The sequence below is a fragment of the Myotis daubentonii genome, chromosome 12 (assembly GCF_963259705.1).
Source record: "Myotis daubentonii chromosome 12, mMyoDau2.1, whole genome shotgun sequence".
Classification (NCBI taxonomy): Eukaryota; Metazoa; Chordata; class Mammalia; order Chiroptera; family Vespertilionidae; genus Myotis; species Myotis daubentonii.
The window spans coordinates 38,414,557-38,426,628 of record NC_081851.1 but is presented as its reverse complement, the minus strand read 5'-3'; the positions used below and the strand labels follow the sequence as shown (position 1 = coordinate 38,426,628).

The 12,072-nt window shown below is 39.3% G+C and overlaps 1 protein-coding gene across 3 annotated transcripts in view; it reads left to right on the top strand.

The window, feature by feature from the left end:
- Positions 1–12,072, top strand: part of GMCL1 (germ cell-less 1, spermatogenesis associated) — a 54,386-nt gene that overhangs the window by 21,637 nt on the left and 20,677 nt on the right. For all 3 annotated transcript variants that reach the window (XR_009447931.1, XM_059659546.1, XM_059659547.1), the window contains one exon: positions 2,217–2,307. Coding sequence is in view for 2 of the 3 variants with exons in the window: in XM_059659546.1 (XP_059515529.1) it covers positions 2,217–2,307 (91 nt within the window). In the remaining variant the exon portion in view is untranslated. The remainder of the gene's footprint in view (positions 1–2,216; positions 2,308–12,072) is intronic.

Here is a 12,072-nt window from a genome sequence, read left to right as displayed (position 1 = left end):
CATAAGGAAAATAAAATACATTTATAGTATTTATTGAAAAAACAAACACATACACACACAAGTGGACCTGAACAGTTCAAACCTGTGTTGTATATGGTTTTCAGAAATGTTTTCAAGTTGAGGTTTAAGTGAAGTAATAACTGTAATGATATTTTCACACATGCTTTTCTAGAAAATGTTGAAATTATTCTCTTAAAGACCTTATTTGCATTCAGGCATATGTTTCATCCCATCTTTTTCAAAGATTTCAACATTTTAAATGTAATTTTATTTTCACCACTCTCTTAAGAGACAAATTGGCTATTCTTTTTTTGTAATTAAAAAAAAAAATTATTATCGCCCTAACCCCGTGGTCGGCAAACCGTGGCTCGCGAGCCACATGCGGCTCTTTGGCCCCTTGAGTGTGGCTCTTCCTCAAAATACCACGTGCGGGCGCACACATACAGTGCGATTGAAACTTCGTGGCCCATGCGCAGAAGTCGGTTTTCGGAAAGGAGATGGAAGGGGTCGACCTCAGCGAACCTACCTCAATCAGATTGAGGACGTTTTTAGCAAAGGCCAGCTTAGGAGTACCCTAATTAAGTTAATAACAATGTACCTACCTATATAGTTTAAGTTTAAAAAATTTGGCTCTCAAAGGAAATTTCAGTCGTTGCACTGTTGATATTTGGCTCTGTTGACTAATGAGTTTGCCAACCACTGCCCTAACCGGTTTGGCTCAGTGAACAGAGCGTCGACCTGCGGACTGAAGGGTCCCAGGTTCGATTCCGGTCAAGGGCATGTACCTCAGTTGCAGGCATATCCTCAGTAGGTGGTGTGTAGGAGGCAGCTGATCTATGTTTCTCTCTCATAGATGTTTCTAACTCTATCCCTCACCCTTCCTCTCTGTAAAAATTCAATAAAATACATATTTTTAAAAATCATTATCATTTCTATTATTCTTGTTCTATACATACTAAGACTTAGAATACTTACAATTACTAAGTGGCAGCCTTGAGGCAGAACCCAGGTATTATGAGTCCCAATCCATTGCTTTTCTCGCTGCATAATTTTGCCATTAGCCTTTTGTCCCCAGCATGGCGTCTACATTTAACACAGTTTTGGAATCTAGGAATGCAACACCTTCTAGTTATATCATTGTGGTGGTTTGTTTTTATGGTAGGATGTGATTCCTATTTTTCTTCAAGAAAGTTTAGTAATGGGGTTATCTAATCATTAAAGGAGTGGTAGCTCATTTCTAAGGGTAGTAACTCATTTCTATCTCTGAGCCACTGGTAGCATTCAAACTTTCCTGTTTTAACTGCTGTTATGCCAGTAATGATAAATGCTTACTGTGTGCCAAGCAGTATTCAAAGTGTGTTACATACAAATTTTTTTTATGTTCTATGAGGTAGACATATTATACTCATTAAACAAATGAAGAAATTAAGGGCTGGAGAAATTAAGTAATTTGCCCAGCTATTAATTAGTAGGGTCAGGATTTAAAAGTCCATGCTCTTTACTATTCTGTGTACTGTCTCAACAGCAATAAGGTAATAAGAAACTCCTTTTTCCCTTGTTTAATTTCTCACATTTATAATTTCATATAGTATGTAGTGAAATTGAGTTAATAATTAGTATAAATTAGTATAAAATTGGTATCGAGTTAGTAATTAGGATAAATTAATATAAAATTCGTATAAATTTTCTAATGTAATATATATTAAGCCTTTACCTTTTTAATAATAAAACTACAATGTATTTGAGATCATAAATACTTTCAAGGATTAGTTTATTCTCTTTTTAAAAATATATTTTTATTGATTTCAGAGAGGGAGAGAGAGAGAGATAGAAACATCAATGGTGAGAGAGAATCATCGATTGGCTACCTCCTGCATGCCCCACACTGGGGTTCCAGCCCGCAACCCAGGCATGTGCCCTGACCAGGAATCGAACCATGACCTGGTTCATAGTTGGATGGTCAACCACTGAGCCATGCTGACTGGGCAAGGATTAGTTTATTCTTTATTGCACACTCACCTAGTTTTTATTATTGGACAATGATTAATTTAAAGCTTGTAAGCATGTCATGTAATAGTTCTACTTCTTTCAATTGCTTGTAATGAAAATTAAAATTTTTTAGATATTATGTTTTAAGGAGGAAGCAGTTTGAAAATTGTAAAATCATAATAGGCTGAAGTTTTGACATTTTTCTCTTATTTACTTTTTTAACTTAGTGGATGTTCCTTCAACTTGTGCCTTCTTGGAATGGATCTTTAAAACAGCTTTTGACTGAAACAGATGTCTGGTTTTCTAAGAGGAAAAAAGGTATACCTGAAATTTTTATTGAAAACTTGTTTTTTTTAATTAAAATTTATTAAAATCATTATAGACCTAGAAAATTTTAGTTCTGGAGACACCTTAGCAATTGCCTAATTCAGCCCCTCATTTCCACTGAGAAAATTGAGGCTGGATAAGGAAAATGCCTTGGTTAGCAGTAACTGAATTATTACTTTAAACCATGTTTTGATCCCCCAAAACTACTGTTTTTTAAATTTATCTTTTGTTTGACCATATTGAATTTTCCCTACAAATTAAACCTTGTATATTAGACAATTCTTAACATGGGGGCCCATGGACAGGCTTCTGTGTGTCACTAACCTCTGAAAGTGGATGAAAAATTGTGTGTGTGTGTGTGTGTGTGTGTGTGTGTGTGTGTGTGTGTGTTGTAATTTGGGGGGAAAGAGTTTCCATAACTTTCATCAGATTCCCAGGGAAAGTTGACCTAAAATTGGTTAAGATCAACTGCCATAAGGTCTTCCTTATCTGGACAGAGGTAGAACGTGCAATATATTTATTTTACTCTACTAAAACAGATACAGGGAAAACATTTAATGGCCCTCAGGTAAGGAATTAGATAACTCATAATCCTTGACTTTATGATTTTTTTAGTTTACTGTCATTTTTGGTCTGTGCCTGGCCCCATTTTTGGTTTATTTTTAACTAGAGGCCCGGTGCACGAATTCGTGCATGGGTGGGGTCCCTTGGGCCGGCCAGGGGGAGGGACCATGTGAGGTTGGCTGGCTGGGGGGAGGGACCGCGGGAGGTTGGCTGGCCGCAGGAGCTGGCCACAGGAGATTGACTGTGGTAGTGCACTGACCACCAGGGGGCATCTCCTGTGTTGAGCGTCTGCCCCCTGGTGATCAGTGCACATCATAGCAACCGATCAACCAATTGTTCGGTCTCTTAGGCATTTATATATGTAGATATTCCCTGTGCTGTACTTTATATCCCTGTGACTATTCTGTAACTACCAATTTGTGCTTCTTAATCCCGTCACCTTTTTCACCTATCCCCCAACCTTCCTCCCATCTGGCAACTGTCAGAATGTTCTCTGTATCTATGAGTCTGTTTCTGTTTTGCTTGTTCATTTATTTTGTTTTTTAGATGTATTTTGTCTGGTGTAAGTATTGCTACCCTGGCTCTTTTTGGTTTGTTTCCATTTTCATGAAATATCTTTTTCCATCCCTTTACCTTCAGTCTGAGTGTATCTTTCAATCTGAAGTGAGTCTCTTGTAGATAGCATATATAAGGGTCTTGTTTGGTTATTCATTCAGCCTCTATCTCTTCGGATTGGAGCATTTGATCCATTTGCATTTAAAGTAATTAATGATAGATATATATTTATTGCTATTACTCATATTTTTTATCCTTTTTCTTCTTCTTAAAGAAGACCCTTTAACATTTTTTGTAATACTGGTTTGGTGGTGGTGAACTCCTCTAGCTTGTTCTTGTCTGGGAAGCTCTTTACCTGTACTATAATTCTAAATGATAGCTTTGCTGGGTAGAATGATCTTTGTTGTAGGTCCTTGCTTTTTATCACTTTGAATATTTCTTGCCAATACCTTCTGGCCTGCAAAGTTTCTGTTGAGAAATCAGCTGATAATCTTATGGGAGCTCCCTTGTAGATAACCGCTTTTCTCTTTTTGTCTTTTTTTCCTCTCTAATATGCTTTTATTGATTTTAGAGAAAGAGGAATGGATAGAGAGAGAAATATCAATTGACTGCCTTCTACATGCCCCTACTGGGGATCGAGCCCACAACCTGGGCATGTGCCCTGACTGAGAATCAAACTGGCAACATCTTCGTGCATGGGACAATGCTCAACCAACTAAGCCACATTGGTCAGGGCTAATATTCTCTTTGCCTTTAACCTTTTTCATTTTATTATGCTGTATCTTGGTGTGGGCCTCTTTGGGTGCATCCCTTGTTTGGGACTCTGCGCTTCCTAGACTTGTATGTCTATTTCCTTCCCCAAGTTAGGGAAGTTTTCCGTCATTATTTTTTCACACAGGTTTTCAATTGTTTCCTCTCTCTCTTCTTTTTCTGGCACCCCCATGTTACAAATGTTGATATACTTGAAGTTGTCTTAGAGACTGCTTATACTATTTTTATTTTTCTGGATTCTGTTGGGCTGTTTTCTGCTTCCTATCTTACAAAATCTCTGATTTGATCCACTGCCTCATCTACTCCAGTGTTGATTCCCTGTAATGTAGTCTTCATTTTAGTTAGCATATTCTTCATTTCTGACTGGTTCTTTTTTTTATTTTTTATTTTTTTTATTTTATTTTATTTATTTATTTATTTATTTTTTTTTATTGCTTAAAGTATTACAAAGGGTATTACATATGTATCCATTTTATCCCCCCGCCCTAGACAGTCCCCTAGCCTCCCCTATCCCCCAGTGTCTTATGTCCATTGGTTATGCTTATATGCATGCATACAAGTCCTTTAGTTGATCTCTTACCCCCCTACCTCCTGCCCCCCAACCCTCCCCGGCCTTCCCACTGCAGTTTGACAATCTGTTTGAGGCAGCTCTGCCTCTGTATCTATTATTGTTCAGAAGTTTATAATGGTCTCTATTGTCCATGAATGAGTGAGATCATGTGGTATTTTTCCTTTATTGACTGGCTTATTTCACTTAGCATAATGCTCTCCAGTTCCATCCATGCTGTTGCAAATGGTAAGAGTTCCTTCCTTTTTAGAGCAGCATAGTATTCCATCGTGTAGATGTACCACAGTTTTCTAATCCATTCATCTACTGATGGGCACTTAGGCTGTTTCCAGATCTTAGCTATGGTGAATTGTGCTGCTATGAACATAGGGGTGCATATATCCTTTCTGATTGGTGTTTCTGGTTTCTTGGGATATATTCCTAGAAGTGGGATCACAGGGTCAAATGGGAGTTCCATTTTCAGTTTTTTAAGGAAACTCCATACTGTCTTCCATAGTGGCTGCACCAGTCTGCATTCCCACCAGCAGTGCACAAGTGTTCCTTTTTCTCCACATCCTCTCCAGCACTTGTCGTTTGTTGATTTGTTGATGATAGCCACTGACTGGTTCTTTTTTATGTTTTCCGTCTTTGTTTTTATGTTTCCTATCTCTCTGTTGAAGATCTCACTAAGTTCATCTACTCTTCCCCTAAGGTCATTGAGCATTTTTATAACCAGTGTTTTGAGCTCTGTATCTAGGAGATTGCTATTCTCCATTTTGTTTAGTTCTTTTTCTGGAGTTTTCTTCTGCTCTTTCATTTGGGACATGTTTCTTTGTCTCCTCATTTTGGCTGCCTCCCTGTATTAGGTAGAGCTGTTACATCTTCTGGACTTGGTAGAATGGCCTTATGCAGTATCCTGTAGGGTCCAGTGGCACAGCTTCCCTGATCACCCAAATTTGGTACTCCAGGTGCACACTCGCCTTGATTGCTGTTGGCCCCTCAATGGAGGGATTTATCCCCAGGCCAATTGGCTGTGAGGACTGACTGTGACCACCTGGGGAATCAGCTGTGCAGGGGCTAACCACATAGCGCAGGACTTATTTCAGTGGGGTTCTGAAGCCCACTGAGTCTGTATCTTGAGTGTGTTGCTTGTGGAGGTGGTTGGGTGGTGCTTTGACTTGGTCTGAAGCCGTTCACCAGGTATGCTGGCTCTGGGCCCTCATGGGAGATTCAGGCCAAGGTCAGCCACCACCTGTGTCCTGCTCGGGCCACCCAGCATAAGGTACAAAGCAATCTGCAGATGGCTGCTATTTGTGCTGGGCTTGGAAGTGCCCAGGAGAGGCCAAGCTGTGAACCAAGGCTGGCTGCCACTAGTGTCAGGCCTGAGGCCACTTAGCAAGAGCTACGTGGCACACTAAGGCCAGATGCTGCTTGTTTTAGAGATTTTTAGGAAGTTCAAAGCATGAGTCAAGACAGGCCTCTTGTATGGAAAAGCCACTGAAACAACTTAGTTGGGCCTGCAAGTTAGATGCAGTGGGGTCTCAGGGAATCAGCAGGGTGAGGCTAACAGAATTAGCCAGGTTGATGGAGACTCAGTTATGACATCTGCCTACTGGCTCTGTGGAGGGGAGAGGGCCCAAAAAATGAACAATGGCCTGTGCTAGTACTTCTGTCTGGGAGAAAGCCACTCCTCCAGCTCTCACCCTGATGCCAGACAACTCGATTTCTCCCTGTATGTCCCTGATTTCCCAGTGCTGGAACTCAGAGCAAGTGAGACTAATTAAGTCCTCACTCAGGCCTTTTAAGAGAAACACCTGAGACTCCAGCAGCCCTCTGTCTCACTAAACCACAACCCAAGCTGGTTTTCACAACCAGAAATTACAGGGACTTGTCTTGCTGGCATTGGAACCCTGGCCAGGGGGTCTGGTATAGGGCTGGGACTCCTCACTCTTCAGGGAGCACCTCTGCATCCAAGATATCTCTCCTGATTTTTATTCGCCACTCATGGGTGTGGGACCAGCCCATTCCACATCTCCGACCCTCCTACCAGTCTCGATGTGGTTTCTTCTTTATATCCTTAGTTGTAGGACTTCATTTCAGCTGGATTTCAGGTGATTCTGAATGATGGTTGTTCTGTAGTTTAGTCGTAAATTTAATGTGGTTGTGGGAGGATTTGAGTACAGCATTTACCTACTCCACCATCTTGACCAGTTGAGCAATATACTTCTTAAACTTGAATTATTTTAACATAAATACTATCCATGTGTACAGTGGCTATAGTGTTTTTGTATCTTATTTTATATTTGAATAAAAAATTAATAAATTGATTAGTGTTTATCGCATGTAGCTAAAGCATAAGTTAGAAGAATCCTAATAGACATTCCATGACCTGTGTATCTTTTGAAGACCCTAAGTGAGGCATCTGGGCTCTAGAGTTCCACTGAAGTTGTCAGTGCCTTGGAGAGGGTATCCTGGAGAGATACCATTATCCCAACTATCATTCTTAAGCATTCCCTTACCACCTTGCTGCACTGTAAGCTCCAGACCCCAGAATGGTGTACAACTGAATTGTAGCAAGGTTCCATGTAGGACCAAAGTTAATTTCCTGTGGCTTTTTTCTAAATCTCCCCAAGTTTTTATCCACACATCTGCGATTTATAAAATCCTTGAAAATTTTGCAACTAGCTTATTTGTATTCTAATAGATGTACGTGTGTGTGTGTCCCCAGACCCATGACAACATTTTTTTTTAATTTTTATTACATATGTGTCCATTTTTTCCCCCCACCCTAGACAGTCCCCTAGCCTCCCCTATCCCCCAGTGTCTTATGTCCATTGGTTATGCTTATATGCATGCATACAAGTCCTTTGGTTGATCTCTTACCCCCCTACCTCCTGTCCCCCAACCCTCGCCAGCCTTCCCGCTGCAGTTTGACAATCTGTTTGAGGCAGCTCTGCCTCTGTATCTATTATTGTTCAAAAGTTTATAGTGGTCTCTATTATCCATGAATGAGTGAGATCATGTGGTATTTTTCCTTCATTGACTGGCTTATTTCACTTAGCATAATGCTCTCCAGTTCCATCCATGCTGTTGCAAATGGTAAGAGTTCCGTCCTTTTTAGAGCAGCATAGTATTCCATCGTGTAGATGTACCACAGTTTTCTAATCCATTCATCTGCTGATGGGCACTTAGGCTGTTTCCAGATCTTAGCTATGGTGAATTGTGCTGCTATGAACATAGGGGTGCATATATCCTTTCTGATTGGTGTTTCTGGTTTCTTGGGATATATTCCTAGAAGTGGGATCACAGGGTCAAATGGGAGTTCCATTTTCAGTTTTTTGAGGAAACTCCATACTGTCTTCCATAGTGGCTGCACCAGTCTGCATTCCCACCAGCAGTGCACAAGTGTTCCTTTTTCTCCACATCCTCTCCAGCACTTGTCGTTTGTTGATTTGTTGATGATAGCCATTCTGACAGGTGTGAGATGGTACCTCATTGCTGTTTTGATTTGCATCTCTCGGATGATTAGTGACTTTGAGCATGTTTTCATATGTCTCTTGGCTTTCTGAATGTCCTCTTTTGAAAGGTGTCTATTTAGGTCCTTTGCCCATTTTTTGATTGGATTGTTTATCTTTCTTTTGTTAAGTTGTATGAGTTCCCTATAAATTTTGGAGATTAGGCCCTTATCAGATATGACATTGGCAAATATGTTTTCCCACACAGTGGGTTTTCTCGTTGTTTTGTTGATGGTTTCTTTTGCTGTGCAGAAGCTTTTTATTTTGATGTAGTCCCATTTGTTCATTTTCTCTTTAGTTTCAAGTGCCCTAGGAGCTGTATCAGTGAAGAAATTGCTTCGGCATATGTCTGTGATTTTGTTGCCTTTGGATTCTTCTAGAATTTTTATGGTTTCCTGTCGTACATTTAAGTCCTTTATCCATTTTGAGTTTATTTTTGTGTATGGTGTAAGTTGGTGGTCTAGTTTCATTTTCTTGCATATATCTGTCCAATTTTCCCAACACCATTTATTGAAGAGACTATCTTGGCTCCATTGTATGTTCTTGCCTCCTTTGTCAAATATTAATTGAGCATATTGGTTCGGGCTGATTTCTGGGCTCTCTATTCTATTCCATTGATCTATATGCCTATTTTTGTGCCAGTACCAGGCAGTTTTGAGAACTGTGGCTTTGTAATACATCTTGATATCTGGTATTGAGATCCCACCTACTTTGTTCTTTTTCAGGATTGCTGCAGCTATTCGGGGTCTTTTTTTATTCCAGATGAATTTTTGGAGAGTTCGTTCTAGATCTATGAAGTATGCTGTTGGTATTTTAATGGGAAGTGCGTTGAATTTATAGATTGCTTTGGGTAGTATGGACATTTTAATGATGTTGATTCTACCAATCCATGAACACAGTATGTTCTTCCATCTGTTTATGTCTTCCTCTATATCTTTTTTCAACGTCCTACAGTTTTCTGAGTAGAGGTCTTTTATCTCTTTAGTTAAGTTTATTCCTAGGTAGCTTAATTTTTTTGGTGCGATGGTGAATGGGATTGTTTTTATAATCTCTCTTTCTGAAAGTTCACTGTTGGTGTATAGAAATGCCTCAGATTTCTTGGGGTTAATTTTGTATCCTGCTACATTGCCAAATTCATGTATTAAGTCTAGTAGCTTTTTGATGGAGTCTCTAGGGTTTTGTATGTATAATATCATGTCGTCTGCAAATAAGGACAGTTTTACTTCCTCTTTTCCAATTTGGATGCCTTTTATTTCTTCTTCTTGCCGAATTGCAATGGCTAACACTTCCAGTACTACGTTGAACAGGAGTGGTGAGAGGGGGCATCCCTGTCTTGTTCCTGTTCTTAGGGGAAATGCTGTTAGTTTTTGTCCATTGAGTATGATGTTGGCTGTGGGCCTGTCATATATGGCTTTTATTATGTTGAGGTATGATCCTTCTACTCCCGCCTTACTGAGAGTTTTTATCAAAAATGGGTGTTGAATTTTGTCAAATGCTTTTTCTGCATCAATTGATATGACCATGTGGTTTTTTTCTTTCGATTTGTTTATGTGATGTATCACGTTTATTGATTTGCGGATATTGTACCATCCTTGCATCCCTGGGATAAATCCTACTTGGTCATGGTGTATGATCTTTCTGATGTACTGCTGGATCCGATTTGCTAAGATTTTGTTGAGGATTTTGACATCTATGTTCATGAGGGATATTGGCCTGTAATTCTCTTTCATTGTGTTGTCTTTACCTGGTTTTGGTATTAGGGTGATGCTGGCTTCATAGAATGAGCTTGGAAGTGTTCCTTCCTCTTGAATTTTTTGTAGTAGTCTGAGGAGGATAGGTTTTAGTTCTTCCTTGAGTGTTTGGTAAAACTCCCCTGTGAAGCCGTCTGGTCCTGGGCTTTTGTTTGATGGAAGCTTTTTGATGACTGCTTCAATTTCTTCCATAGTTATTGGCCTGTTGAGGTTTTTAGATTCTTCCTGATTGAGTTTTGGAATGTTGTATTTTTCTAGGAATTTGTCCATTTCCTCCAGGTTGTCTGGTTTGTTGGAGTAGAGCTGTCCATAGTATTTTTTAACAATCATTTGTATTTCTGTGGTGTCTGTTGTTATTTTGCCTCTATCGTTTCTGATTTTGTTTATTTGGGTCCTCTCTCTTTGCTTCTTGTTGAGTCTGGCTAGAGGTTTGTCAATCTTGTTTATCCTTTCAAAGAACCAGCTCTTGGTTTCATTGATTTTCTCTATTGTTTTTTTGGTCTCTATGTCATTTATTTCTGCTCTAATCTTTATTATCTCCTTCCTTCTGCTCACTCTGGGGTTTTCTTGTTGCTCTCTTTCTAATTCTTTGAGTTGTAGAGTTAGATGATTTACTACCATTTTTTCTTGTTTTTTGAGATAGGCCTGTAGAGCTATAAACTTCCCTCTCAGGACTGCTTTCATTGTGTCCCATAGGTTTTGGATTGTTGTGTTTTTCATTGTCATTAGTTTCCAGGATGTTTTTAATTTCTTCTTTGATCTCATTGGTAACCCAATCAATATTTAATAGCATGCTATTCAGCTTCCAGGTGTTTGAGTATTTTGGGTTGTTTTTATTGTAGTTTATTTCTAATATTATGCCATCGTGGTCTGCAAAGAAACTTTTTATGATTTCAGTCTTCTTGAATTTGGGGATACTTTGCTTGTGACCCAATATATGGTCTATTTTTGAATATGTCTTATGAGCACTTGAGTAGAATGTATATTCCCTGGCTTTGGGGTGAAGTGTTCTGAAGATGTCTATTAAGTCCATCTGATCTAGTGAGTCACTTAGGATTGCTGTATCTTTGCTGATTGTTTGTCTAGAGAACTTATCCAGTGCTGTCAGTGGTGTATTAAAGTCCCCTACTATGATTGTATTGTTGTTGATCTCTCCTTTGATATCTTCCATGAGTTTTTTTATGAATTTGGGTGCTCCTGCATTGGGTGCATATATGTTTACCAGGGTTATATCTTCTTGTTGTATTGATCCCTTTAGTATTATGAAGTGGCCTTCCTTATCTCTTGTTATGGCCTTCACTTTGAGGTCTATTTTGTCCGATATAAGTATTGCTACCCCAGCTTTCTTTTCCTTTCCATTTGCCTGAAATATATTTTTCCATCCTTTCACTTTCAGTCTGTGTGAGTCCCTTCTAATGAGGTGGGTTTCTTGTAGACAGCAGATGTATGGGTCATGTTTTTTTATCCATTCAGCCACTTGATGTCTTTTGGTTGGAGCATTTAGTCCGTTTACGTTTAAAGTTATTGAAAGGTACTTGTTTATAGCCATTTCTTTTTTTGTGTGGCTGTTTTCTTTATGAGCTTTTTATTTCTTATTTTTATACCAGTCCCTTTAGCATTCCTTGCATTGCTGGCTTGGTGGTGATAAACTCCCTTAGCCTTTTTTTGTCTGTGAAGCTTCTTATTTCCCCTTCAAGCTTGAATGATAGCCTTGCTGGATAGAGTGTTCTTGGAGTCAGTCCTTTGCTTTGCATCACTTTGTAAATTTCCATCCATTCTTTTCTGGCCTGATGTGTTTCTGTTGAGAAATCATTTGATAATCTAATGGGAGAGCCCTTGTATGTAACTTTCCGTCTCTCTCTTGCAGCCTGTAAGATTCTCTCTTTGTCCTGAACATTTGCCATGGTAATTATGATGTGTCTTGGTGTGGGTCTTTTCGGGTTCACCTTGTTTGGGACTCTCTGGGCTTGTGTGACTTTTTTCTTCCCCACCTCAGGAAAGTTTTCTGATATTATTTCTTTGAATAGGTTTTCTAATCCTTGTTCATCTTTCT